The sequence below is a fragment of the Hyla sarda genome, unplaced genomic scaffold, assembly GCF_029499605.1.
Source record: "Hyla sarda isolate aHylSar1 unplaced genomic scaffold, aHylSar1.hap1 scaffold_516, whole genome shotgun sequence".
NCBI lineage: Eukaryota > Metazoa > Chordata > Amphibia > Anura > Hylidae > Hyla > Hyla sarda.
This window is the reverse complement of record NW_026610527.1, coordinates 1-27,811: the sequence shown is the minus strand read 5'-3', so window position 1 is coordinate 27,811 and position 27,811 is coordinate 1. Positions and strand designations below refer to the sequence as shown.

General features: G+C 41.2%; 1 protein-coding gene across 2 annotated transcripts in view; it reads right to left on the bottom strand.

The window, feature by feature from the left end:
• The window catches only part of LOC130338255 (potassium voltage-gated channel subfamily C member 1-like), a 38,497-nt gene extending 26,043 nt beyond the window's left edge, over positions 1-12,454 (bottom strand). The window contains exons 1-2 of one of the 2 annotated variants that reach the window (XM_056553983.1): positions 12,175-12,454; positions 2,098-3,031 (exon numbers count right to left, since the gene is read on the bottom strand). In XM_056553983.1, the coding sequence (XP_056409958.1) occupies positions 2,098-3,031; positions 12,175-12,240 (1,000 nt within the window). In that variant the 5' untranslated portion in view covers positions 12,241-12,454. The remainder of the gene's footprint in view (positions 1-2,097; positions 3,032-12,174) is intronic. The other variant, XM_056553982.1, reaches the window with a different exon arrangement.
• Positions 12,455-27,811: the final 15,357 nt, after the last annotated feature.

The window sequence follows — 27,811 nt, the reverse complement described above, 5'->3', positions numbered from 1 at the left end:
ATTAGCTGCCTGCTCCTCATCCACAACGCACCATCCTATATCTCATTTATCTACTAACACTTTGTCTACTGTCTCACATACAGGTCCATTTCTATCTCCTACTAGAAGTGCTTCTACCCAGTTCTGGGGCCTTTTTGGGACCTTCTCTCCTTTGGCTGCTTGTGGTAAGATATTCTTCCTGTTTGTAAAATTTTCTATATATGTCGGTTTCCCTGACTACAAACATCTGACATTGTAATAAAAATAGAGGAGAATGCAAAGCTTTTTAGTTAGCAAAAGGTCCTTAACAGTTTAGTCAACCATCATGGCTGTATTACACATGGAGGTGATAAATCCATGAAAATGTGATGTTGTGATGAACTCTACCATAGGTGGGATGAGCTTATTTTGGATTGTAAGGTCATGAAATTGTATCCATCAGTTATCTGTTACATCAGATCTTGCCATGTGTACTGACTGGGTTCTGGACTCCTGCCGAATACAGCTTGTTCCCATGATACCAGGGCTGATATGTCAGTCTCTTCACCTCCACTTACAAAAACCATAGTTGCCTACATCTTAAAAGACTAAATCGGAACACTTAAGCCCCATCACAAGATGCCCAGGAAGGCCCACTACATTTTTGTCAACAGTCCCTTGTATGTCTGCCCAATTTGCAGGATTGTCCCAGAAAAATCGGGATTGTTGGCAATAATGTAGAAACTGCAGTTAGCCCTAAAGTTCAAGCAGTAAACAGACATAGAAAAAAACATGTAGACAGGAAGGGACAAGGAGGATGTGAGAAAAACAAATGTCTCTACACTAGAGCTGGATTTCTATCTCTGCTTCTGGTGTCCATCCAGGAAATGGTGGAGGCCTTTCATGTCAGAGCTAGAAGTCCCCATGTTTTTCTCACATTATAGAGCTGCATGCACATATGAGATAGCACAACTGAATAAGCGATTGCATAATGACCCTGCATCCCCGCTGTGCTTACTGTACATTCACGCTTTGTTAGGGAAAGTGATTTTGCTGGTGAATTATTAAAGACTAATGTGATCTCAATCTGTCCTCCAAACATCAGGATCGGAATAATTGACATTAACATTGCAGAGATAAACTAATGTTCCTGGAATATTTCACGATTGTATTGGTCACTATAGAATTATTTTGTTAATTTGTACCCTGGCATATTAATACCACTAATATTCCATGGGTAGAGGTAGAGAATGGGGTAAAAATCTGTAAAGCCCCAGTGTTAGATGCAGAAGACATCTCATAAAACTGAGATAAATCTGAGGAATGACCGCTAGCCATGGGATACCATCATAGGGTTGGGGTCACCACTACCTCTTCTGCTCAGGCTTAGATACTGCTGGCATGGATCAGATTGTCAGATAGTGATGCATTGTTGTCCATTATCACTCCACATATCCACCCAATCTATAATCCATAAAGATTTTTCTCTAAAAAAGACTAAGCATTGCCCTAATATGATGTAGAGAAGAGATTCTCTTACATGCTAGAAGGTAAGTTTCCTAGAGTACTACATTTAATACTAAAGAATTGTGCTGCTTTGCTTAATTCAGCTACAAAACTATTTGTATTAAGCTCTCGATGTCACTTCTGGTTTTCTATCAGTATTATTTTTTTTAGTGCTGAACACTTTCTGGCCTTTTGTCTTCTGTACCTACAGAGCTGGAGGTTCAATGGTGCAGAATTTCATTATTCATCCCAAACCCCACTGGTCAGCTAGGAGATACACTCCCAGGTGCAGAGATCCCTCAGTGTAACTTATTGGATGAGATTTATAGTCCAGGAATCTCCTGTGCAGCATTTTAGCTCTTCCACCAAAGACATAGCAGCATCTTCAACCACCAAATAATGTGAATCCTTCCTACTATGTAAAACAAGGGTCATTTACCCTAAGACTTGAGGAGCCCCTCTACCAGCTCCTCTCACACGTCCCAGAAATCTAGACTTTCCCCTCACACATACCAGCATGTGTGCTCTATCAATGGGGACATGCCCTACACATCTGCTAGTAAGACATTTTACTGAATTCTCTAGGAATGGATGATGATGATTAAATAGACATTCCTCTAAGTGGTTTCCTACCTGCTCTGTTCATTTCTAAAATTTCTTCTTGTGCGAGCGGGCAAGTGTCGCTCTGCGTGCTGTGATGAGGAGAATTTACAACAGATTTACAATAATTTGGGGATCCCAGTTGGGGAGGGCGGGGGATATGCTTCTTTTTTTTCTTTGGTAGCTTCTGCTTAGCCATAGCTAAGGAATAATACATTCCAAAATTGTTCACAATAACAGGTACAGGCATAGCAATAGTCAGCACACCGGCAAGAGCGCACAATGCTCCCACCAGCATGCCGGACCATGTCTGAGGATACATGTCTCCATAGCCAAGTGTGGTCATGGTGACTACAGCCCACCAGAAGCCGATAGGGATATTTTTGAAGTGTGTATGTTCACTGGCACTAGGATCATTGGGATTAGCACCTATTCTCTCGGCATAATAGATCATTGTGGCAAAAATTAAAACTCCCAATGCCAAGAATATGATGAGCAGCAGGAATTCATTTGTGCTGGCACGAAGCGTATGTCCGAGAACCCTTAGCCCAACAAAATGCCTGGTGAGCTTAAAAATTCGAAGAATTCTCACAAAACGGACAACTCGTAAAAAGCCCAAGACATCCTTTGCAGCTTTGGAAGACAGGCCACTGAGTCCCACCTCCAGATAGAAAGGCAGAATGGCCACAAAGTCAATAATGTTCAAAGTGTTTTTTACAAATTCCACCTTATTCGGGCAGAAGGTAATCCTCATCAGGAACTCAAATGTAAACCAGACCACACAGACTCCTTCAATGTATGTCAGGAAGGCTTCCGTCTCTGATGCAAGGTAAAACCGTTGATGGGTTTCATTCCCAATGGTTTCAGTCTCTGTTTTGTTCACAATGGGGTTAAATCGTTCATGAGTCTCTAGGCAGAAGGTGGTGATGGAAACCAGAATAAAGAAGAGGGAGGCAAATGCCACATACTGTCAAAAGAAAAGCAGAAGTAGGTGTGAGCAAAGACACAAGATTGACACAACAGGATTAGACTTTACACAGTACTCCACAATTCATTTCAGTAAAACCAAGGTCCATTTACACACTGACCCCAAAGTGTTCTCCAGGTCACTTACTCTTCAACTTGCATGGCACCTACCTTCAGTTTTCAGACTACCCTAAGAGTGATATATATTATTTTTTTCTATAGACTTTATTTACCATTTATCTACTATTGTTCTTTCTGGGTTTTATTACACTGATTCCTATAAAAAACTGAACTCTTTGCAGCTGCGCCCCCCACAGACCTGGAACCACTATGCTATCATCTTACATGGAGGCTTTAGTTTCTGTATTGGGGCTGATGCACCCTCCCCCTCCTGCGCCCACTTCTGGGACAACATTTGCTGATGACAACAGCTGGCGCCTTTCTTTCTGGTAATCATTTCTTCTTCATCAGGAATTTCACTAAACATTTCCCTTATTTCTCATGCAAATGAGTGCTGACTGTGAGGAAATCTGCCGCCTTCCCTTGGTACTGGGCACACAACATGTACTGGGTTTAGTCACACTATGGATCTGGCTAGTCTTGGCCCCTTTCCTAGGAGTCTATGTGGAATAGTCACATGTCAGCCATGGTTTGTATATTCTGCTGTGTATCCCATTATTTGCTGTCATCAGCTGATATGATCGCTCAGAAGATGTCCTGCAGGTATCAGATGTACTTATAACACCCATATAATGGTAATAGCTGAAATCTGCTTTGACCTTTGGCTGTTCATTCTGGACGGCAGCTTCATACCCAGCAGGTTCTGGAGCAGTCGCCACAGTCACCAATGTTCTTGGCCGTACACATCTGATAGGTGACAGGTGGCTGCTCATCTTCCTCCAGGACAAAAGGATCAGCCATGCTGGAAGTACCAAGGCTTCACCCTGAGTTGAGGAAACCTTAAGAGCTTATGGATTTTACCTCTTTCTTTCTGTCTTCCCATCTGTAGCCACATTTTTTCAGACACTTACCTGCTGCCATCCCTCACAGACAGACCCTGATAAGATGGGAATCTTCCCCCTAGTGAACCCCCCACCCATAGACGCCCCCCACATAACACCTTCAGATAAATGTGGGGACAGTGAGCCCTACAATGTGACAGGGTTATGTGGCTCCGTATCCGATGTACACAAGCTCTATGGAGGATGGGACATTTATCTTGCTCTTGTTTCTTGTAGTATTTATGTACTTGACCTACATATGAAACAAACAAGGCGATCACTCATCTACAACAACACATTCTACATCGCCAAGACCCTATAAATAGAGCCGGATGAAGGAAAGAATGACCGCAGATCACCAGGAGAAATGGACAGATCTGTCACCACCTTTGGTCACTCAGCCATAAAGTGTCATCCGACTGATGAACAATTCACCTTATATAATGTCCTGGTCTAAAGATGTCTCGACTGTACACAGCAAGGACTATACAGTAACCCCCCGACATGCGATAGCCCCGACATATGATCAAATCGACATACGATGGCCTCTCAGAGGCCATCGCATGTCGATGTCAGCATCGACATCCAATGCTTTTATATGTCGGGGCCATCGCATTAACTGCTATCCGACAGCGCAAAATGCTTAAGCTGCTGTCTGATAGCAGTTTAAGCATCCCGGACAGGTTCACTTACCTATCCCCTCTGCTTCGAGTCCACTTCGCGATCCACCGGCGTTTTCTGCATCTTCTCCGGGGTCCGGGCCTCGCTTTCCGGCGTCGTTATTATGTCGCTGCACACGCCATCGCTGCAAACTCACCAGAAAGCGAGGCCCGACACCGGAGAAGATGCGGAAAAAGCCGGAGGATCCTGAAGAAGACGCCGGAGCAGCGGGACAGCATCAGGAGCCCCTGGAACAGCATTGGGAGCGGTGAGGACGCGGTCCGGAGCAGCGGGGACAGGTGAGTATAACTTCCTATACTTTACATTGCACGAATCCCTCAACATACGATGGATTCGACAAACGATGGGTCGTTTGGAAAGAATTACCATCGTATGTTGAGGGACCACTGTATATAGAGGTCATAAGATAAATATATAGATAGATATGAGATAGATGGATATTAGATAGGTAGATATGAGATACATAGATACAGTGGGGATCAAAAGTTTGGGCACCCCAGGTAAAAATGTGTATTAGTGTGCATAAAGAAACCAAGGAATGATGGAAAAATCTCCAAAAGGCATCTAATTACAGATTAGACATTGTTATAATATGTCAACAAAAGTTAGATTTTATTTCCATCATTTACACTTTCAAAATAACAGAAAACAAAAAATGGCATCTGCAAAAGTTTGGGCACCCTGCAGAATTTATAGCATGCACTGCCCCCTTTACAAAGCTGAGACCTGCCAGTGTCATGGATTGTTCTCAATCATCATCTGGGAAGACCAGGTGATGTCAATCTCAAAGGTTTTAAATGCCCAGACTCATCTGACCTTACCCCAACAATCAGCACCATAGGTTCTTCTAAGCAGTTGTCTAGAAATCTGAAACTGAAAATAGTTTACGCTCACAAAGCTGGAGAAGGCTATAAGAAGATAGCAAAACATTTTCAGATTTCAATATCCTCTGTTCGAAATGGCAGTCATCAGGAACAGTGGAAGTTAAAGCAAGATCTGGAAGACCAAGAAAAATATCAGACAGAACAGCTCGCAGGATTGTGAGAAAAACAATTCACAACCCACGTTTGACTGCACAATCCCTCCAGAAAGATCTGGCAGACACTGGAGTTGTGGTACACTATTCCACTATAAAGAGATACTTGTACAAATACAGTCTTCATGGAAGAGTCATCAGAAGAAAACCTCTTCTACTTCTTCATCACAAAAATCAGCGTTTGCACTTAGCAAATGAACATATAGACAAGCCTGATGCATTTTGGAAACAAGTTCTGTGGACTGATGAGGTTAAAATTTAACTTTTTGGCCGGAATGAGCAAAGGTATGTTTGGAAAAGAAGGGGAACAGAATTTAATGAAAAGAACCTCTGTCCAACTGCTAAGCATGGGGGTGGATCAATCATGCTTTGGGGTTGTATTGCAGCCAGTGGCACACAGAACATCTCACGAGTAGAAGGAAATATGGATTCCATAAAATGTCAGCAAATTTTGGATGCTAACTTGATGCCATCTGTGAAAAAGCTGAAGTTAAAGAGAGGATGGCTTCTACAAATGGATAATGATCCTAAACACACCTCAAAATCCATGGGGGATTACATCAAGAGGCGTAAACTGAAGGTTTTGCCATGGCCTTCACAATCTCCTGACCTCAACATAATTGAAATTCTATGGATAGACCTTAAAAGAGCAGTGCGTGACAGACAGACCAGAAATCTCAAAGAACTGGAAGACTTTTGTTAGGAAGAATGGGCAAAGATACCTCAAACAAGAATTGAAAGACTCTTGGCTGCTACAAAAAGCGTTTACAAGCTGTGATACTTGCCAAAGGGGGCAGTACAAGATATTAACTCTGCAGGGTGCCCAAACTTTTGCAGATGCCATTTTTTTTCTATTATTTTGAAAGTGTAAATGGAAATAAAATCTAACTTTTGTTGACATATAAGAATGTCTAATCTGTAATTTGATGCCTTTTGGAGATTTTTCCATCTTTCTTTGGCTTCTTTATGCACATTAATAGAAATTTTACCTGGGGTGCCCAAACTTTTGATCCCCGCTGTATGAGATAGATAGTTGCCTTTGGTTGTTCCCTCCAGCCTCCTCCTATAACTATTGTCCATGGACTTCAAGGCTCTTAAGGATGAGAAATAATTGGATGTTAATTAATTTTCACTAAATAAGAAATGAATCAGAGAAACTGAATGGGACGATAACCAGAAAGGAAACAGAAGAGAGAAGAAAATCTTCAGAACCTGAATACTGTGCAGCCTCCTATTCATGTATTATAGTTTATGGTTGTGACATCATAGGAACAGATTCATTTGATTATTTAAAGTAAAAAAACAAAACACCCACAAAATCTCCAAAAACTTAAAGACGCCATCTAGACGTCCAAAAACACCTTCCTGAGGCCATGAGAGCCCTAAATACATGGCTGACAGCACTGGATTCCATTCTAGTAACACAAACAAGATGAAAGCCTGGGCTCCTACCACTTAGGGGCCACACAAGCCCAAGGTATGAGAAGCCTGGGCTCCTACCACTATGGGTCCAAACAAGACCAAGGTATGAAAAGCCTGGGCTCCTACCACTATGGGGCCACACAAGACCAAGGTATGAGAAGCCTGGGCTCCTACCGCTATGGGGTCACACAAGACCAAGGTATGAGAAGCCTGGGCTCCTACCGCTATGGGGCCACACAAGACCAAGGTATGAGAAGCCTGGGCTCCTACCGCTATGGGGCCACACAAGACCAAGGTATGAGAAGCCTGGGTTCTTACCCCTATGGGGACACACAAGACCAAGATGTGAGAAGCCTGGGCTCCTATCACTATGGGGCCACACAAGACCAAGGTATGAGAAGCCTTGGCTCTTACCACTATGGGGTCACACAAGACCAAGATGTGAGAAGCCTGGGCTCCTATCACTATGGGGCCACACAAGACCAAGGTATAAGAAGCCTGGTCTCTTACCACTATGGGGTCTCAGAAGACCAAGGTATGAGAAGCCTGGGCTCCTACCACTATGGGGCCACACAAGACCAATGTATGAGAAGCCTGGGCTCCTACCACTATGGGGCCACACAAGACCAAGGTATGAGAAGCCTGGGCTCCTACCACTATGGAGCCACACAAGACCAAGGTATGAGAAGCCTTGGCTCTTACCACTATGGGGCCACACACGACCAAGATGTGAGAAGCCTGGGCTCCTATCACTATGGGGCCACACAAGACCAAGGTATAAGGAGCCTGGTCTCTTACCACTATGGGACGTCAGAAGACCAAGGTATGAGAAGCCTGGGCTCCTACCACTATGGGGCCACACAAGACAAATGTATGAGAAGCCTGGGCTCCTACCACTATGGGGCAACACAAGACCAAGGTATGAGAAGCCTGGGCTTCTATCACTATGGGGCCACACAAGACCAAGGTATGAGAAGCCTGGGCTCCTACCACTATGGGGCCACACAAGACCAATGTATGAGAAGCCTGGGCTCCTATCACTATGGGGGCAAACAAGACCAAGGTATGATAAGCCTGGGCTCCTACCACTATGGGGCCACACAAGACCAAGGTATGAGAAGCCTAAGCTCTAACCACTATGGGTCCACACAAGACCAAGGTATGAAAAGCCTGGGTTCCTACCACTATGGGGCCACACAAGACCAAGGTATGAGAAGCCTGGGCTCCTACCGCTATGGGGCCACACAAGACCAAGGTATGAGAAGCCTGGGTTCTTACCCCTATGGGGACACACAAGACCAAGATGTGAGAAGCCTGGGGTCCTATCACTATGGGGCCACACAAGACCAAGGTATGAGAAGCCTTGGCTCTTACCACTATGGGGCCACACAAGACCAAGATGTGAGAAGCCTGGGCTCCTATCGCTATGGGGCCACACAAGACCAAGGTATAAGAAGCCTGGTCTCTTACCACTATGGGGCCTCAGAAGACCAAGGTATGAGAAGCCTGGGCTCCTACCACTATGGGGCCACACAAGACCAATGTATGAGAAGCCTGGGCTCCTATCAATATGGGGCCACACAAGACCAAGGTATGAGAAGCCTGGGCTCCTACCACTATGGCGCCACACAAGACCAAGTTATGAGAAGCCTGGGCTCCTATCACTATGGGGCCACACAAGACCAAGGTATGAGAAGCCTGGACTCCTACCACTATGGGGCCACACAAGACCAAGGTATGAGAAGCCTTGGCTCTTACCACTATGGGGCCACACAAGACCAAGATGTGAGAAGCCTGGGCTCCTATCGCTATGGGGCCACACAAGACCAAGGTATAAGAAGCCTGGTCTCTTACCACTATGGGGCCTCAGAAGACCAAGGTATGAGAAGCCTGGGCTCCTACCACTATGGGGCCACACAAGACCAATGTATGAGAAGCCTGGGCTCCTATCAATATGGGGCCACACAAGACCAAGGTATGAGAAGCCTGGGCTCCTACCACTATGGCGCCACACAAGACCAAGTTATGAGAAGCCTGGGTTCCTACCACTATGGGGCCACACAAGACCAAGGTATGAGAAGCCTGGGCTCCTACCGCTATGGGGCCACACAAGACCAAGGTATGAGAAGCCTGGGTTCTTACCCCTATGGGGACACACAAGACCAAGATGTGAGAAGCCTGGGGTCCTATCACTATGGGGCCACACAAGACCAAGGTATGAGAAGCCTTGGCTCTTACCACTATGGGGCCACACAAGACCAAGATGTGAGAAGCCTGGGCTCCTATCGCTATGGGGCCACACAAGACCAAGGTATAAGAAGCCTGGTCTCTTACCACTATGGGGCCTCAGAAGACCAAGGTATGAGAAGCCTGGGCTCCTACCACTATGGGGCCACACAAGACCAATGTATGAGAAGCCTGGGCTCCTATCAATATGGGGCCACACAAGACCAAGGTATGAGAAGCCTGGGCTCCTATCACTATGGGGCCACACAAGACCAAGGTATGAGAAGCCTGGACTCCTACCACTATGGGGCCACACAAGACCAAGGTATGAGAAGCCTGGACTCCTACCACTATGGGGCCACACAAGACCAAGCAATTAATGATGTACTTTAGAATCCATGAATATCGACTATTCAGGGATGATCTCTGTATCCCGTTATACCTGTCCTATACTCTCTGTATCTCCTTATACCTGTCCTATACTCTCTGTATCCCCTTATACCTTTCCAGTACTCTCTGTATCCCATTATACCTGTCCTGTACTCTCTGGTCCCCTTATACCTGTCCTGTACTCTCCGTATCCCATTATACCTGTCTTATACTCTCAGTATCCCATTATACCTGTCTTATACTCTCAGTATCCCATTATACCTGTCCTGTACTCTCTCTATCCCCTTATGCCTGTCCTATACTCTCTGTATCCCCTTATACCTGTCCTGTACTCTCCGTATCCCATTATACCTATCCTATACTCTCTGTATCCCCTTATACCTGTCCTGTACTCTCTGTATCCCATTATACCTGTCCTATACTCTCTGTATCCCCTTATACCTGTCCTGTACTCTCCGTATCCCATTATACCTATCCTATACTCTCTGTATCCCCTTATACCTGTCCTATACTCTCTGTATCCCCTTATACCTGTCCTATACTCTCTGTATCCCATTATACCTGTCCTATATTCTCTGTATCCCCTTATACCTGTCCTATACTCTCTGTATCCCCTTATACCTGTCCTGTACTCTCCGTATCCCATTATACCTATCCTATACTCTCTGTATCCCCTTATACCTGTCCTATACTCTCTGTATCCCCTTATACCTGTCCTATACTCTCTGTATCCCATTATACCTGTCCTATATTCTCTGTATCCCCTTATACCTGTCCTATACTCTCTGTATCCCCTTATATCTGTCCTATACTCTCTGTATCCCATTATACCTGTCCTGTACTCTCTGTATCCCCTTATACCTGTCCTGTACTCTCCGTATCCCATTATACCTATCCTATACTCTCTGTATCCCATTATACCTGTCCTATATTCTCTGTATCCCCTTATACCTGTCCTATACTCTCTGTATCCCCTTATATCTGTCCTATACTCTCTGTATCCCATTATACCTGTCCTGTACTCTCTGTATCCCCTTATACCTGTCCTGTACTCTCCGTATCCCATTATACCTATCCTATACTCTCTGTATCCCATTATACCTGTCCTATATTCTCTGTATCCCCTTATACCTGTCCTATACTCTCTGTATCCCCTTATATCTGTCCTATACTCTCTGTATCCCTTATACCTGTCCTATACTCTCTTTATCCCCTTATACCTGTCGTATACTCTCTGAATCCCTTATATCTGTCCTATACGTCCTGTATCCCATTATACTTGTCCTGTACTCTCTGTATCCTCTTATATCTGTCCTATATGCCCTGTATCCCCTTATATCTGTCCTATACTCTCTGTATCCCCTTATACCTGTCCTATACTCTCTGTATCCCCTTATATCTGTCCTATACTCTCTGAATCCCTTATATCTGTCCTATACGTCCTGTATCCCATTATACTTGTCCTGTACTCTCTGTATCCTCTTATATCTGTCCTTTACGCCCTGTATCCCCTTATATCTGTCCTATACTCTCTGTATCCCCTTATACCTGTCCTATACTCTCAGTATCCCCTTATATCTGTCCTATACTCTCTGTATCCCTTATACCTGTCCTATACTCTCTTTATCCCCTTATACCTGTCCTATACTCTCTGAATCCCTTATATCTGTCCTATACGCCCTGTATCCCATTATACTTGTCCTGTACTCTCTGTATCCCCTTATATCTGTCCTATATGCCCTGTATCCTATTGTACCTGCCATATACTCGTATAGGACAAGTATAAGGGGATGCATAGAGGTGCTCATATAGAAGGGCAAAATAGAAGAAAAGATAGAGAAGTGTTCTGGATGGGATACAATGATTTGACAGTGTGAGGACATTTATATCTGAGGGCCACAAAGGATTTATACATTTATTTTTTATACCCAATAAACCAATTGTATGTCGGGTTATCTCCAGGATTCTTCTCTTGGCGCAGGTGATCACATCAGTGGGGGGGATCTTACTGGAAAGTCTTTGGGCTACATTCACACAGCAGTTTATGTGTCTTTTTGATAATAAACACTTCTTTATATTTTGTGTCTCTTAGGGTTGTAGTAATGGCTTTGGTCATACAGTATCTGGACACAATTAATTGGAGGAGAAGGCAAGATGTATTTCGCGATATATTCTAGGATCAATCAATACCTATTTCTGGACGTCACCTCAAGTATTACTGGGAATACACCCTGGGGGCTCAACCCAAAAATGCTGCCACCAAAGGCCAAGTTCACCCTCACACAGGTCAAACAAACCTGCCATGGCTGATACAACTCTAGCTAGAAGGACAGTGGTCTAAGCGTCCGATCCCCTGGGCTCCTGAGATACAGAAAAGGCTCTGGTTACCTCTGTGGTTTCCTGGAGCAGGAAAGACTCAGCGTAATCCGAGCCTCCGCCAGGGACCCCCATCATCCCCGGCCTGGAGAGCTCGGCTGTAACCCTTCCTGTGCCGGAGCTCAATTCTGCTGACAGTCGTTCAGATTACTTAGAAGTGTATGGCGGGTATATGTTGGTAAATGACCCTTCAGCGGTAACACAAAGCCACATTTCTATTTTATACTTTGGTTGGGGGATACATATTTTTGCATTATAGTTCTCCTTTGTGTTGACGTGGTCAAGGGTACTGAGCCTGGTCCCAGACGCCGCATCAGGGACACATCCATGTGTAATCAGGGCACATCCACATGTAATCGGGACACATCCGTGTGTTATCAGGGCACATCCGCATGTAATCGGGACACATCCGTGTGTTATCAGGGCACATCCACATGTAATCGGGACACATCCGTGTGTTATCAGGGCACATCCACATGTAATCGGAACACATCCGTGTGTTATCAGGGCCCATCCACATGTAATCGGGACACATCCGTGTGTTATCAGGGCCCATCCACATGTAATCGGGACACATCCGTGTGTTATTAGGGCACATCCACATGTAATCGGGACACATCCGTGTGTTATCAGGGCACATCCACATGTAATCGAGACACATCCGTGTGTTATCAGGGCCCATCCGCATGTAATCGGGACATCCGTGTGTTATCAGGGCACATCCACATGTAATCGGGACACATCCGTGTGTTATCAGGGCACATCCACATGTAATCGGGACACATCCGTGTGTTATCAGGGCACATCCACATGTAATCGGGACACATCCGTGTGTTATCAGGGCACATCCGCATGTAATCGGGACTCATCCGTGTGTTATCAGGGCACATCCGCATGTAATCGGGACACATCCGTGTGTTATCAGGGCCCATCCACATGTAATCGGGACTCATCCGTGTGTTATCAGGGCACATCCGCATGTAATCGGGACACATCCGTGTGTTATCAGGGCCCATCCGCATATAATTGGGACACATCCGTGTGTTATTAGGGCCCATCCACATGTAATCGGGACACATCCGTGTGTTATCAGGGCACATCCACATGTAATCGGGACACATCCGTGTGTTATCAGGGCACATCCACATGTAATCGGGACACATCCGTGTGTTATCAGGGCCCATCCACATGTAATCGGGACACATCCGTGTGTTATCAGGGCACATCCACATGTAATCGGGACAAATCCGTGTGTTATCAGGGCACATCCACATGTAATCGGGACACATCCGTGTGTTATCAGGGCACATCCACATGTAATTGGGACACATCCGTGTGTTATCAGGGCACATCCACATGTAATCGGGACAAATCCGTGTGTTATCAGGGCACATCCACATGTAATCGGGACAAATCCGTGTGTTATCAGGGCACATCCACATGTAATCGGGACACATCCGTGTGTTATCAGGGCCCATCCACATGTAATTGGGACACATCCGTGTGTTATCAGGGCACATCCACATGTAATCGGGACAAATCCGTGTGTTATCAGGGCACATCCACATGTAATCGGGACACATCCGTGTGTTATCAGGGCCCATCCGCATATAATTGGGACACATCCGTGTGTTATCAGGGCCCATCCACATGTAATCGGGACACATCCGTGTGTTATCAGGGCACATCCACATGTAATCGGGACACATCCATGTGTTATCAGGGCACATCCACATGTAATCGGGACACATCCATGTGTTATCAGGGCACATCCACATGTAATCGGGACACATCCGTGTGTTATCAGGGCACATCCGCATATAATTGGGACACATCCGTGTGTTATCAGGGCCCATCCGCATATAATTGGGACACATCCGTGTGTTATCAGGGCCCATCCACATGTAATCGGGACACATCCGTGTGTTATCAGGGCACATCCACATGTAATCGGGACACATCCATGTGTTATCAGGGCACATCCACATGTAATCGGGACACATCCGTGTGTTATCAGGGCACATCCACATGTAATCGGGACACATCCGTGTGTTATCAGGGCACATCCACATGTAATCGGGACACATCCGTGTGTTATCAGGGCACATCCACATGTAATTGGGACACATCCGTGTGTTATCAGGGCACATCCACATATAATTGGGACACATCCGTGTGTTATCAGGGCACATCCACATGTAATCGGGACACATCCGTGTGTTATCAGGGCACATCCACATGTAATCGGGACACATCCGTGTGTTATCAGGGCACATCCACATGTAATCGGGACACATCCGTGTGTTATCAGGGCACATCCGCATATAATTGGGACACATCCGTGTGTTATTAGGGCACATCCACATGTAATCGGGACACATCCGTGTGTTATCAGGGCACATCCGCATATAATTGGGACACATCCGTGTGTTATTAGGGCCCATCCGCATATAATCGGGACACATCCGTGTGTTATCAGGGCACAACCACATGTAATCGGGACACATCCGTGTGTTATCAGGGCACATCCACATGTAATCGGGACACATCCGTGTGTTATCAGGGCACAACCACATGTAATCGGGACACATCCGTGTGTTATCAGGGCACATCCGCATATAATTGGAACACATCCGTGTGTTATCAGGGCACATCCACATGTAATCGGGACACATCCATGTGTTATTAGGGCACATCCACATGTAATCGGGACTCATCCGTGTGTAATCGGGACACATCTGTGTTTTCAGGACACATCCTTGTGTAATTGGGACACATCCGTGTGTAATCGGGACACATCCTTGTGTAATCGGGACACATTCATGTGTTGTCAGGACACATCTGCGTGTTATCGGGACATATTTGCATGTTATCAGGACACATACACATGTTATGAGGATACATTCGTGTGTAATCGGGACACATCCGTGTTATCAGGACACATCCGCATGTTATGGGGACACATCCACGTTATCAAGGCCCATATGCATGTTATCGGGCCACATCCACGAGTTTTCAGGGCACATACATGTGTTATCACTGCACATCCATGTGTTGTTGGGGCACATCCGTGTGTTATCAGGGATACATCTGTGTGTTATCGGGGCACATCCGTGTTATCAGGGATACATCTGTGTGTTATCGGGGCACATCCGTGTTATCAGGGCACATCCGTGTGTAATCAGGGATACAACCGTGTGTTATCATGGCACATCCTTGTTATCAAGGCACATATGCATGTTATCGGGCCTCATCCACGTGTTATTAGGGTACATCCGTGTGTTATTAGGGATACATTCGCGTGTTATCTGGCACTTCCATGTGTTATTGGTGCACATCCATGTTATCACGACACATTTGCGTGTTATCAGGGCATATCCATGCATTATCAGGACACATCCACACATTATCGTGCAGTTAGGTGGATTCTTGTGGACATCGTGTACATGTTGATTTGCTCGTGCCATCAGTCAGGACACGTATGTGGAGATCTGGGAGGTTTAATGGGTGTTTTATTCTTGTCTGCACCCAGCTCAGATGGAGATTTCTTTGCAGTTTTTTTGTATTTATTGCCGTACAATTTGCCGCTGATAGTCAGGGGACCCTCCTATGTTTATGAAGGATTCTGCTCAGTGTGATGGTTTACCCATGTTTAGCATCTACCACAACTTCAAGTTTAAAACTGGTTCTCCAAGGAAAACTAAAATTATCTCTACAACTGGAGGTGATGTACTCCAGACCCCTGCTAGTTTGCACTTCTGTCAGGTTCTGTGTCCCTGTGGGTCCTGACGCCAGAGGAGCTACCCGTTTAGCCAATCACTGGCCATCGTAGTCACTGAATGGATGGGACAGGTCCTTGGAGTCGGGACAACACTGAAAAAGTAAAGACCAGCAGAGGATTAGGGGTGTCAGGGACCGGAGGAGGAACATATAACATGATTCTTTTTCTACCACTGAGCCATGACGAAGACTCTTGTTATTCCCAGACATGCCCTAAAATGTACTCAGGACCCCCTTCTGATTATATTCATGCAGTGCTGCACCCCACAATGATGCAGTCAGTAGCAGAAGATACACCCTATGTTGTGAACATTTTTTCTCATACATTCCCCATTTCTGCACAGAAAATAGACAGCGCAAAGACTTCTCTCCAAAATTACCCAATTAAGTGTGAACATAGGCAAACAGTAGGAAGATTATGAGAGTCCCCCTCTCCAAAGAATATTGTCTGTTCCAGGACACAGTGAGATCTTTGTGTGAATCTGTTGACATGTAAGTAGCCGGCCTGTACTAGATGGATGGGGTCTGTGGCCTGCACTGTAGGAGGGGCAGTCCGTGGCCTGCACTGTATGGAGGGGAAGGCATGTGGTCTGTGGCCTGCACTGTAGGAGGGGCAGTCCGTGGCCTGCACTGTATGGAGGGGAAGGCATGTGGTCTGTGGCCTGCACTGTATGGAGGAGGTGATCTGTGGCCTAAACTGTATAGAGGGGGTGGTCTGTGGCCTAAACTGTATGGAGTGGGTGGTCTGTGGCCTAAACTGTATGGAGGGGGTGGTCTGTGGCCTGGACTATATGAGGTGGTCTGTGGCCTGCACTGTATAGAGGGGGGGTCTGTGGCCTGCACTATATGGGGGGGGGCAGTGGTCTGTGGACTGCTCTTTATGGAGGCAGCGGTTTGAGGCCTGCACTATATGAAGGGGGGTCTGTGGCTTGAACTGTATGCGGGGGGGTCTGTGGCCTGCACTGTTGGGGGATAGTGGTCTGTGGCCTGCTCTGTATGGAGGGGGGGGTGTCTGTGGCCTGTACTTTATGGAGGGGGGTCTGTGGCCTGCTCTGTATGGAGGAGGCGGTTTGTGGCCTGAACTGTATGGGGTTGGTCTGTGGCCTACTCTGTATGGAGGGGATCTTTGGCCTGCCCTTTATGGAGGAGGTGGTCTGCGGCCTGCATTGTATGCAGGAGTGGTCTGTGGCCTGCACTGTATGGGGGGGTAGTAGTCTGTGGCCTGCATTGTATGCAGGAGTGGTCTGTGGCCTGCACTGTATGGGGGGGTAGTAGTCTGTGACCTGCCCTGTTGGAGGAGGTGGTCTGTGACCTGCACTGTATAGGGGGGGGGGGGTAGTGGTCTGTGGCCTGCACTGTATGGAGGGGGAGTCTGTGGCCTGCACTGTATGGGGGTGGGGGGTAATGGTCTGTGGCCTGCACTTTATGGAGGGGGGTATGTGGCCTGCTCTTTATGGAGGGGGGGGTCTGTGGCCTGCACTGTATGGGGGATAGTGGTCTGTGGCCTGCTCTGTATGAGGAGATCTTTGGCCTGCCCTTATTGGAGGAGGTGGTCTGTGGCCTGCACTATATGCAGGGGTGGTCTGTGGCCTGCACTGTATGGGGGGTAGTAGTCTGTGGACTGCACTGTATGGAGGAGGTGGTCTGTGGCCTGCACTGTATGCAGGGGCGTTCTGTGGCCTGCACTGTATGGGGGAGGGGTGTAGTGGTCTGTGGCCTGCACTGTATGGAGGGGTGGGGGGTCTGTGGCCTGCACTGTATGGGGGTGAGGGGTAATGGTCTGTGGCCTGCACTGTATGGAGTGGCAGTCCTTGGCCTGCTCTGTATGGGGTAGTCTGTGGCCTGCACTGTATGAGGGGATAGTGGTCTGTGGCCTGCACTGTATAGAGGGGGGGTCTATGGCCTGCACTGTATTGGGGGGGATAGTGGTCTGTGGCCTGCACTGTATGGAGGGGGGGTCTATGGCCTGCACTCAATGGGGACGGGGGGGTAGTGGTCTGTGGCCTGCACTGAATGCGGGGGGGCGGGGTCTGTGGCCTGCACTGTATGAAAGGGGGGGGGGCTATGGCCTGCACTGTGTGGGGTAGTGGACTGTGGCCTGCACTGCTTGGGTTCTGTGGTTTTCCTTTATGAGTCAGGGTCAATAGGACCTTATTGGTCAGGCAAGAACCACAGCAGAAGTCATCTTTACAAGACTGTAATACCAATGCCCAGAAGAACCAGGATGTAAATTTGTCGCAGGCGTCTTTACCGTCACTTACTGTGGATTTACCCCAGAAGCATCCTCCGGCAGTGGAGCCCCTGACTCAGTGTCAATCGGTGGGCAGTCTGTTCTCATTCAGCTGTTTCTATTCACATTTTCTGGACAGTGGGTGCAGACAGACAATTCTCTTGTTAAAAAGTGTCATGTCCATGCAGTCTCAGGCCATCAGCTGAGAAAGTAGGGCCACAGCTTGTGCTCTGGGGCCACGATTACTTATATGGATTGCATTATGCATCAGAGGATCCCCTGCAGACCAAGACAACTTTACTTCTTGGGACATGTGGCCAAAATGAGCAAAAAGGCTGGCGCTATGGTGCACACACAAATCGTCCCAAGAATAACACAAAAAAACACCTCAGCCCCCGAGAGGAAAGAGCTGACCCGGCTTTGTGGGTCTGAGGATCGACCACTTTGGAGAACATAGGGATGTGTTCACACGGAGCCAGAGTGCCTCCAGTAGTAACTAGAAATCCTTCATAGTTTCTGTTCCTCCTGAAATCACTTCTGGCATTGGCTCAGAAAACTGCATGAAAAACTGAAGTGGCAATGTGTGAATATAACCTTATACAAATAGTTGTGTGTGAATAGGACCTTATACAAATAGTTGTGTGTGAATAGGACCTTATACAAATAGTTGTGTGTGAATATAACCTTATACAAATAGTTGTGTGTGAATAGGACCTTATACAAATAGTTGTGTGTGAATATAACCTTATACAAATAGTTGTGTGTGAATATAACCTTATACAAATAGTTGTGTGTGAATATGACCTTATACAAATAGTTGTGTGTAAATTGGACCTTATACAAATAGTTGTGTGTGAATAGGACCTTATACAAATAGTTGTGTGTGAATAGGACCTTATACAAATAGTTGTGTGTGAATATAACCTTATACAAATAGTTGTGTGTGAATATAACCTTATACAAATAGTTGTGTGTGAATAGGACCTTATACAAATAGTTGTGTGTGAATAGGACCTTATACAAATAGTTGTGTGTGAATAGGACCTTATACAAATAGTTGTGTGTGAATATAACCTTATACAAATAGTTGTGTGTGAATATAACCTTATACAAATAGTTGTGTGTGAATAGGACCTTATACAAATAGTTGTGTGTGAATATGACCTTATACAAATAGTTGTGTGTAAATTGGACCTTATACAAATAGTTGTGTGTGAATAGGACCTTATACAAATAGTTGTGTGTGAATATAACCTTATACAAATAGTTGTGTGTGAATATAACCTTATACAAATAGTTGTGTGTGAATATAACCTTATACAAATAGTTGTGTGTGAATATAACCTTATACAAATAGTTGTGTGTGAATATGACCTTATACAAATAGTTGTGTGTGAATATAACCTTATACAAATAGTTGTGTGTGAATAGGACCTTATACAAATAGTTGTGTGTGAATATAACCTTATACAAATAGTTGTGTGTGAATAGGACCTTATACAAATAGTTGTGTGTGAATAGGACCTTATACAAATAGTTGTGTGTGAATAGGACCTCATACAAATAGTTGTGTGTGAATAGGACCTTATACAAATAGTTGTGTGTGAATAGGACCTTATACAAATAGTTGTGTGTGAATAGGACCTTATACAAATAGTTGTGTGTGAATAGGACCTTATACAAATAGTTGTGTGTGAATAGGACCTTATACAAATAGTGTGTGAATATGACCTTATACAAATAGTTGTGTGTGAATATAACCTTATACAAATAGTTGTGTGTGAATATAACCTTATACAAATAGTTGTGTGTGAATAGGACCTTATACAAATAGTTGTGTGTGAATATAACCTTATACAAATAGTTGTGTGTGAATATAACCTTATACAAATAGTTGTGTGTGAATATAACCTTATACAAATAGTTGTGTGTGAATATAACCTTATACAAATAGTTGTGTGTGAATAGGACCTTATACAAATAGTTGTGTGTGAATATGACCTTATACAAATAGTTGTGTGTGAATATAACCTTATACAAATAGTTGTGTGTGAATATAACCTTATACAAATAGTTGTGTGTGAATATAACCTTATACAAATAGTTGTGTGTGAATAGGACCTTATACAAATAGTTGTGTGTGAATATAACCTTATACAAATAGTTGTGTGTGAATAGGACCTTATACAAATAGTTGTGTGTGAATATAACCTTATACAAATAGTTGTGTGTGAATATAACCTTATACAAATAGTTGTGTGTGAATAGGACCTTATACAAATAGTTGTGTGTGAATATAACCTTATACAAATAGTTGTGTGTGAATATAACCTTATACAAATAGTTGTGTGTGAATAGGACCTTATACAAATAGTTGTGTGTGAATATGACCTTATACAAATAGTTGTGTGTAAATTGGACCTTATACAAATAGTTGTGTGTGAATAGGACCTTATACAATAGTTGTGTGTGAATATAACCTTATACAAATAGTTGTGTGTGAATAGGACCTTATACAAATAGTTGTGTGTGAATATAACCTTATACAAATAGTTGTGTGTGAATATAACCTTATACAAATAGTTGTGTGTGAATAGGACCTTATACAAATAGTTGTGTGTGAATAGGACCTTATACAAATAGTTGTGTGTGAATATAACCTTATACAAATAGTTGTGTGTGAATAGGACCTTATACAAATAGTTGTGTGTGAATATGACCTTATACAAATAGTTGTGTGTGAATAGACCTTATACAAATAGTTGTGTGTGAATATAACCTTATACAAATAGTTGTGTGTGAATAGGACCTTATACAAATAGTTGTGTGTGAATATAACCTTATACAAATAGTTGTGTGTGAATATAACCTTATACAAATAGTTGTGTGTGAATAGGACCTTATACAAATAGTTGTGTGTGAATATAACCTTATACAAATAGTTGTGTGTGAATATAACCTTATACAAATAGTTGTGTGTGAATATGACCTTATACAAATAGTTGTGTGTGAATATAACCTTATACAAATAGTTGTGTGTGAATATAACCTTATACAAATAGTTGTGTGTGAATATAACCTTATACAAATAGTTGTGTGTGAATATAACCTTATACAAATAGTTGTGTGTGAATAGGACCTTATACAAATAGTTGTGTGTGAATATGACCTTATACAAATAGTTGTGTGTGAATATAACCTTATACAAATAGTTGTGTGTGAATATAACCTTATACAAATAGTTGTGTGTGAATATAACCTTATACAAATAGTTGTGTGTGAATAGGACCTTATACAAATAGTTGTGTGTGAATATAACCTTATACAAATAGTTGTGTGTGAATAGGACCTTATACAAATAGTTGTGTGTGAATAGGACCTTATACAAATAGTTGTGTGTGAATATAACCTTATACAAATAGTTGTGTGTGAATAGGACCTTATACAAATAGTTGTGTGTGAATATAACCTTATACAAATAGTTGTGTGTGAATATAACCTTATACAAATAGTTGTGTGTGAATATAACCTTATACAAATAGTTGTGTGTGAATATGACCTTATACAAATAGTTGTGTGTAAATTGGACCTTATACAAATAGTTGTGTGTGAATAGGACCTTATACAAATAGTTGTGTGTGAATAGGACCTTATACAAATAGTTGTGTGTGAATATAACCTTATACAAATAGTTGTGTGTGAATATAACCTTATACAAATAGTTGTGTGTGAATAGGACCTTATACAAATAGTTGTGTGTGAATAGGACCTTATACAAATAGTTGTGTGTGAATAGGACCTTATACAAATAGTTGTGTGTGAATATAACCTTATACAAATAGTTGTGTGTGAATATAACCTTATACAAATAGTTGTGTGTGAATAGGACCTTATACAAATAGTTGTGTGTGAATATGACCTTATACAAATAGTTGTGTGTAAATTGGACCTTATACAAATAGTTGTGTGTGAATAGGACCTTATACAAATAGTTGTGTGTGAATATAACCTTATACAAATAGTTGTGTGTGAATATAACCTTATACAAATAGTTGTGTGTGAATATAACCTTATACAAATAGTTGTGTGTGAATATAACCTTATACAAATAGTTGTGTGTGAATATGACCTTATACAAATAGTTGTGTGTGAATATAACCTTATACAAATAGTTGTGTGTGAATAGGACCTTATACAAATAGTTGTGTGTGAATATAACCTTATACAAATAGTTGTGTGTGAATAGGACCTTATACAAATAGTTGTGTGTGAATAGGACCTTATACAAATAGTTGTGTGTGAATAGGACCTCATACAAATAGTTGTGTGTGAATAGGACCTTATACAAATAGTTGTGTGTGAATAGGACCTTATACAAATAGTTGTGTGTGAATAGGACCTTATACAAATAGTTGTGTGTGAATAGGACCTTATACAAATAGTTGTGTGTGAATAGGACCTTATACAAATAGTGTGTGAATATGACCTTATACAAATAGTTGTGTGTGAATATAACCTTATACAAATAGTTGTGTGTGAATATAACCTTATACAAATAGTTGTGTGTGAATAGGACCTTATACAAATAGTTGTGTGTGAATATAACCTTATACAAATAGTTGTGTGTGAATATAACCTTATACAAATAGTTGTGTGTGAATATAACCTTATACAAATAGTTGTGTGTGAATATAACCTTATACAAATAGTTGTGTGTGAATAGGACCTTATACAAATAGTTGTGTGTGAATATGACCTTATACAAATAGTTGTGTGTGAATATAACCTTATACAAATAGTTGTGTGTGAATATAACCTTATACAAATAGTTGTGTGTGAATATAACCTTATACAAATAGTTGTGTGTGAATAGGACCTTATACAAATAGTTGTGTGTGAATATAACCTTATACAAATAGTTGTGTGTGAATAGGACCTTATACAAATAGTTGTGTGTGAATATAACCTTATACAAATAGTTGTGTGTGAATATAACCTTATACAAATAGTTGTGTGTGAATAGGACCTTATACAAATAGTTGTGTGTGAATATAACCTTATACAAATAGTTGTGTGTGAATATAACCTTATACAAATAGTTGTGTGTGAATAGGACCTTATACAAATAGTTGTGTGTGAATATGACCTTATACAAATAGTTGTGTGTAAATTGGACCTTATACAAATAGTTGTGTGTGAATAGGACCTTATACAAATAGTTGTGTGTGAATATAACCTTATACAAATAGTTGTGTGTGAATAGGACCTTATACAAATAGTTGTGTGTGAATATAACCTTATACAAATAGTTGTGTGTGAATATAACCTTATACAAATAGTTGTGTGTGAATAGGACCTTATACAAATAGTTGTGTGTGAATAGGACCTTATACAAATAGTTGTGTGTGAATATAACCTTATACAAATAGTTGTGTGTGAATAGGACCTTATACAAATAGTTGTGTGTGAATATGACCTTATACAAATAGTTGTGTGTGAATAGGACCTTATACAAATAGTTGTGTGTGAATATAACCTTATACAAATAGTTGTGTGTGAATAGGACCTTATACAAATAGTTGTGTGTGAATATAACCTTATACAAATAGTTGTGTGTGAATATAACCTTATACAAATAGTTGTGTGTGAATAGGACCTTATACAAATAGTTGTGTGTGAATATAACCTTATACAAATAGTTGTGTGTGAATATAACCTTATACAAATAGTTGTGTGTGAATATGACCTTATACAAATAGTTGTGTGTGAATATAACCTTATACAAATAGTTGTGTGTGAATATAACCTTATACAAATAGTTGTGTGTGAATATAACCTTATACAAATAGTTGTGTGTGAATATAACCTTATACAAATAGTTGTGTGTGAATAGGACCTTATACAAATAGTTGTGTGTGAATATGACCTTATACAAATAGTTGTGTGTGAATATAACCTTATACAAATAGTTGTGTGTGAATATAACCTTATACAAATAGTTGTGTGTGAATATAACCTTATACAAATAGTTTGTGTGTGAATAGGACCTTATACAAATAGTTGTGTGTGAATATAACCTTATACAAATAGTTGTGTGTGAATAGGACCTTATACAAATAGTTGTGTGTGAATATAACCTTATACAAATAGTTGTGTGTGAATATAACCTTATACAAATAGTTGTGTGTGAATAGGACCTTATACAAATAGTTGTGTGTGAATATAACCTTATACAAATAGTTGTGTGTGAATATAACCTTATACAAATAGTTGTGTGTGAATAGGACCTTATACAAATAGTTGTGTGTGAATATGACCTTATACAAATAGTTGTGTGTAAATTGGACCTTATACAAATAGTTGTGTGTGAATAGGACCTTATACAAATAGTTGTGTGTGAATATAACCTTATACAAATAGTTGTGTGTGAATAGGACCTTATACAAATAGTTGTGTGTGAATATAACCTTATACAAATAGTTGTGTGTGAATATAACCTTATACAAATAGTTGTGTGTGAATAGGACCTTATACAAATAGTTGTGTGTGAATAGGACCTTATACAAATAGTTGTGTGTGAATATAACCTTATACAAATAGTTGTGTGTGAATAGGACCTTATACAAATAGTTGTGTGTGAATATGACCTTATACAAATAGTTGTGTGTGAATAGGACCTTATACAAATAGTTGTGTGTGAATATAACCTTATACAAATAGTTGTGTGTGAATAGGACCTTATACAAATAGTTGTGTGTGAATATAACCTTATACAAATAGTTGTGTGTGAATATAACCTTATACAAATAGTTGTGTGTGAATAGGACCTTATACAAATAGTTGTGTGTGAATATAACCTTATACAAATAGTTGTGTGTGAATATAACCTTATACAAATAGTTGTGTGTGAATATGACCTTATACAAATAGTTGTGTGTGAATATAACCTTATACAAATAGTTGTGTGTGAATATAACCTTATACAAATAGTTGTGTGTGAATATAACCTTATACAAATAGTTGTGTGTGAATATAACCTTATACAAATAGTTGTGTGTGAATATAACCTTATACAAATAGTTGTGTGTGAATATAACCTTATACAAATAGTTGTGTGTGAATATGACCTTATACAAATAGTTGTGTGTGAATATAACCTTATACAAATAGTTGTGTGTGAATATAACCTTATACAAATAGTTGTGTGTGAATATAACCTTATACAAATAGTTGTGTGTGAATATAACCTTATACAAATAGTTGTGTGTGAATATAACCTTATACAAATAGTTGTGTGTGAATAGGACCTTATACAAATAGTTGTGTGTGAATAGGACCTTATACAAATAGTTGTGTGTGAATATAACCTTATACAAATAGTTGTGTGTGAATATAACCTTATACAAATAGTTGTGTGTGAATATAACCTTATACAAATAGTTGTGTGTGAATAGGACCTTATACAAATAGTTGTGTGTGAATAGGACCTTATACAAATAGTTGTGTGTGAATATAACCTTATACAAATAGTTGTGTGTGAATATGACCTTATACAAATAGTTGTGTGTGAATATAACCTTATACAAATAGTTGTGTGTGAATATAACCTTATACAAATAGTTGTGTGTGAATAGGACATTATACAAATAGTTGTGTTTGAATAGGACCTTATACAAATAGTTGTGTGTGAATAGGACCTTATACAAATAGTTGTGTGTGAATAGGACCTTATACAAATAGTTGTGTGTGAATAGACCTTATACAAATAGTTGTGTGTGAATATGACCTTATACAAATAGTTGTGTGTGAATATAACCTTATACAAATAGTTGTGTGTGAATAGGACCTTATACAAATAGTTGTGTGTGAATATAACCTTATACAAATAGTTGTGTGTGAATATAACCTTATACAAATAGTTGTGTGTGAATAGGACCTTATACAAATAGTTGTGTGTGAATAGGACCTTATACAAATAGTTGTGTGTGAATAGGACCTTATACAAATAGTTGTGTGTGAATAGGACCTTATACAAATAGTTGTGTGTGAATATGACCTTATACAAATAGTTGTGTGTGAATATAACCTTATACAAATAGTTGTGTGTGAATAGGACCTTATACAAATAGTTGTGTGTGAATATAACCTTATACAAATAGTTGTGTGTGAATAGGACCTTATACAAATAGTTGTGTGTGAATAGGACCTTATACAAATAGTTGTGTGTGAATATAACCTTATACAAATAGTTGTGTGTGAATATAACCTTATACAAATAGTTGTGTGTGAATATGACCTTATACAAATAGTTGTGTGTGAATATAACCTTATACAAATAGTTGTGTGTGAATAGGACCTTATACAAATAGTTGTGTGTGAATAGGACCTTATACAAATAGTTGTGTGTGAATATAACCTTATACAAATAGTTGTGTGTGAATAGGACCTTATACAAATAGTTGTGTGTGAATATAACCTTATACAAATAGTTGTGTGTGAATATAACCTTATACAAATAGTTGTGTGTGAATAGGACCTTATACAAATAGTTGTGTGTGAATAGGAACCTTATACAAATAGTTGTGTGTGAATAGGACCTTATACAAATAGTTGTGTGTGAATAGGACCTTATACAAATAGTTGTGTGTGAATAGACCTTATACAAATAGTTGTGTGTGAATAGGACCTTATACAAATAGTTGTGTGTGAATAGGACCTTATACAAATAGTTGTGTGTGAATAGGACCTTATACAAATAGTTGTGTGTGAATAGACCTTATACAAATAGTTGTGTGTGAATATGACCTTATACAAATAGTTGTGTGTGAATAGGACCTTATACAAATAGTTGTGTGTGAATAGGACCTTATACAAATAGTTGTGTGTGAATAGGACCTTATACAAATAGTTGTGTGTGAATAGGACCTTATACAAATAGTTGTGTGTGAATATAACCTTATACAAATAGTTGTGTGTGAATAGGACCTTATACAAATAGTTGTGTGTGAATAGGACCTTATACAAATAGTTGTGTGTGAATAGGACCTTATACAAATAGTTGTGTGTGAATATAACCTTATACAAATAGTTGTGTGTGAATAGGACCTTATACAAATAGTTGTGTGTGAATATGACCTTATACAAATAGTTGTGTGTGAATATGACCTTATACAAATAGTCTGTGTGTGAATAGGACCTTATACAAATAGTTGTGTGTGAATATGACCTTATACAAATAGTTGTGTGTGAATAGGACCTTATACAAATAGTTGTGTGTGAATATAACCTTATACAAATAGTTGTGTGTGAATAGGACCTTATACAAATAGTTGTGTGTGAATAGGACCTTATACAAATAGTTGTGTGTGAATATACCTTATACAAATAGTTGTGTGTGAATATAACCTTATACAAATAGTTGTGTGTGAATATGACCTTATACAAATAGTTGTGTGTGAATATAACCTTATACAAATAGTTGTGTGTGAATAGGACCTTATACAAATAGTTGTGTGTGAATAGGACCTTATACAAATTGTTGTGTGTGAATATGACCTTATACAAATAGTTGTGTGTGAATATAACCTTATACAAATAGTTGTGTGTGAATATAACCTTATACAAATAGTTGTGTGTGAA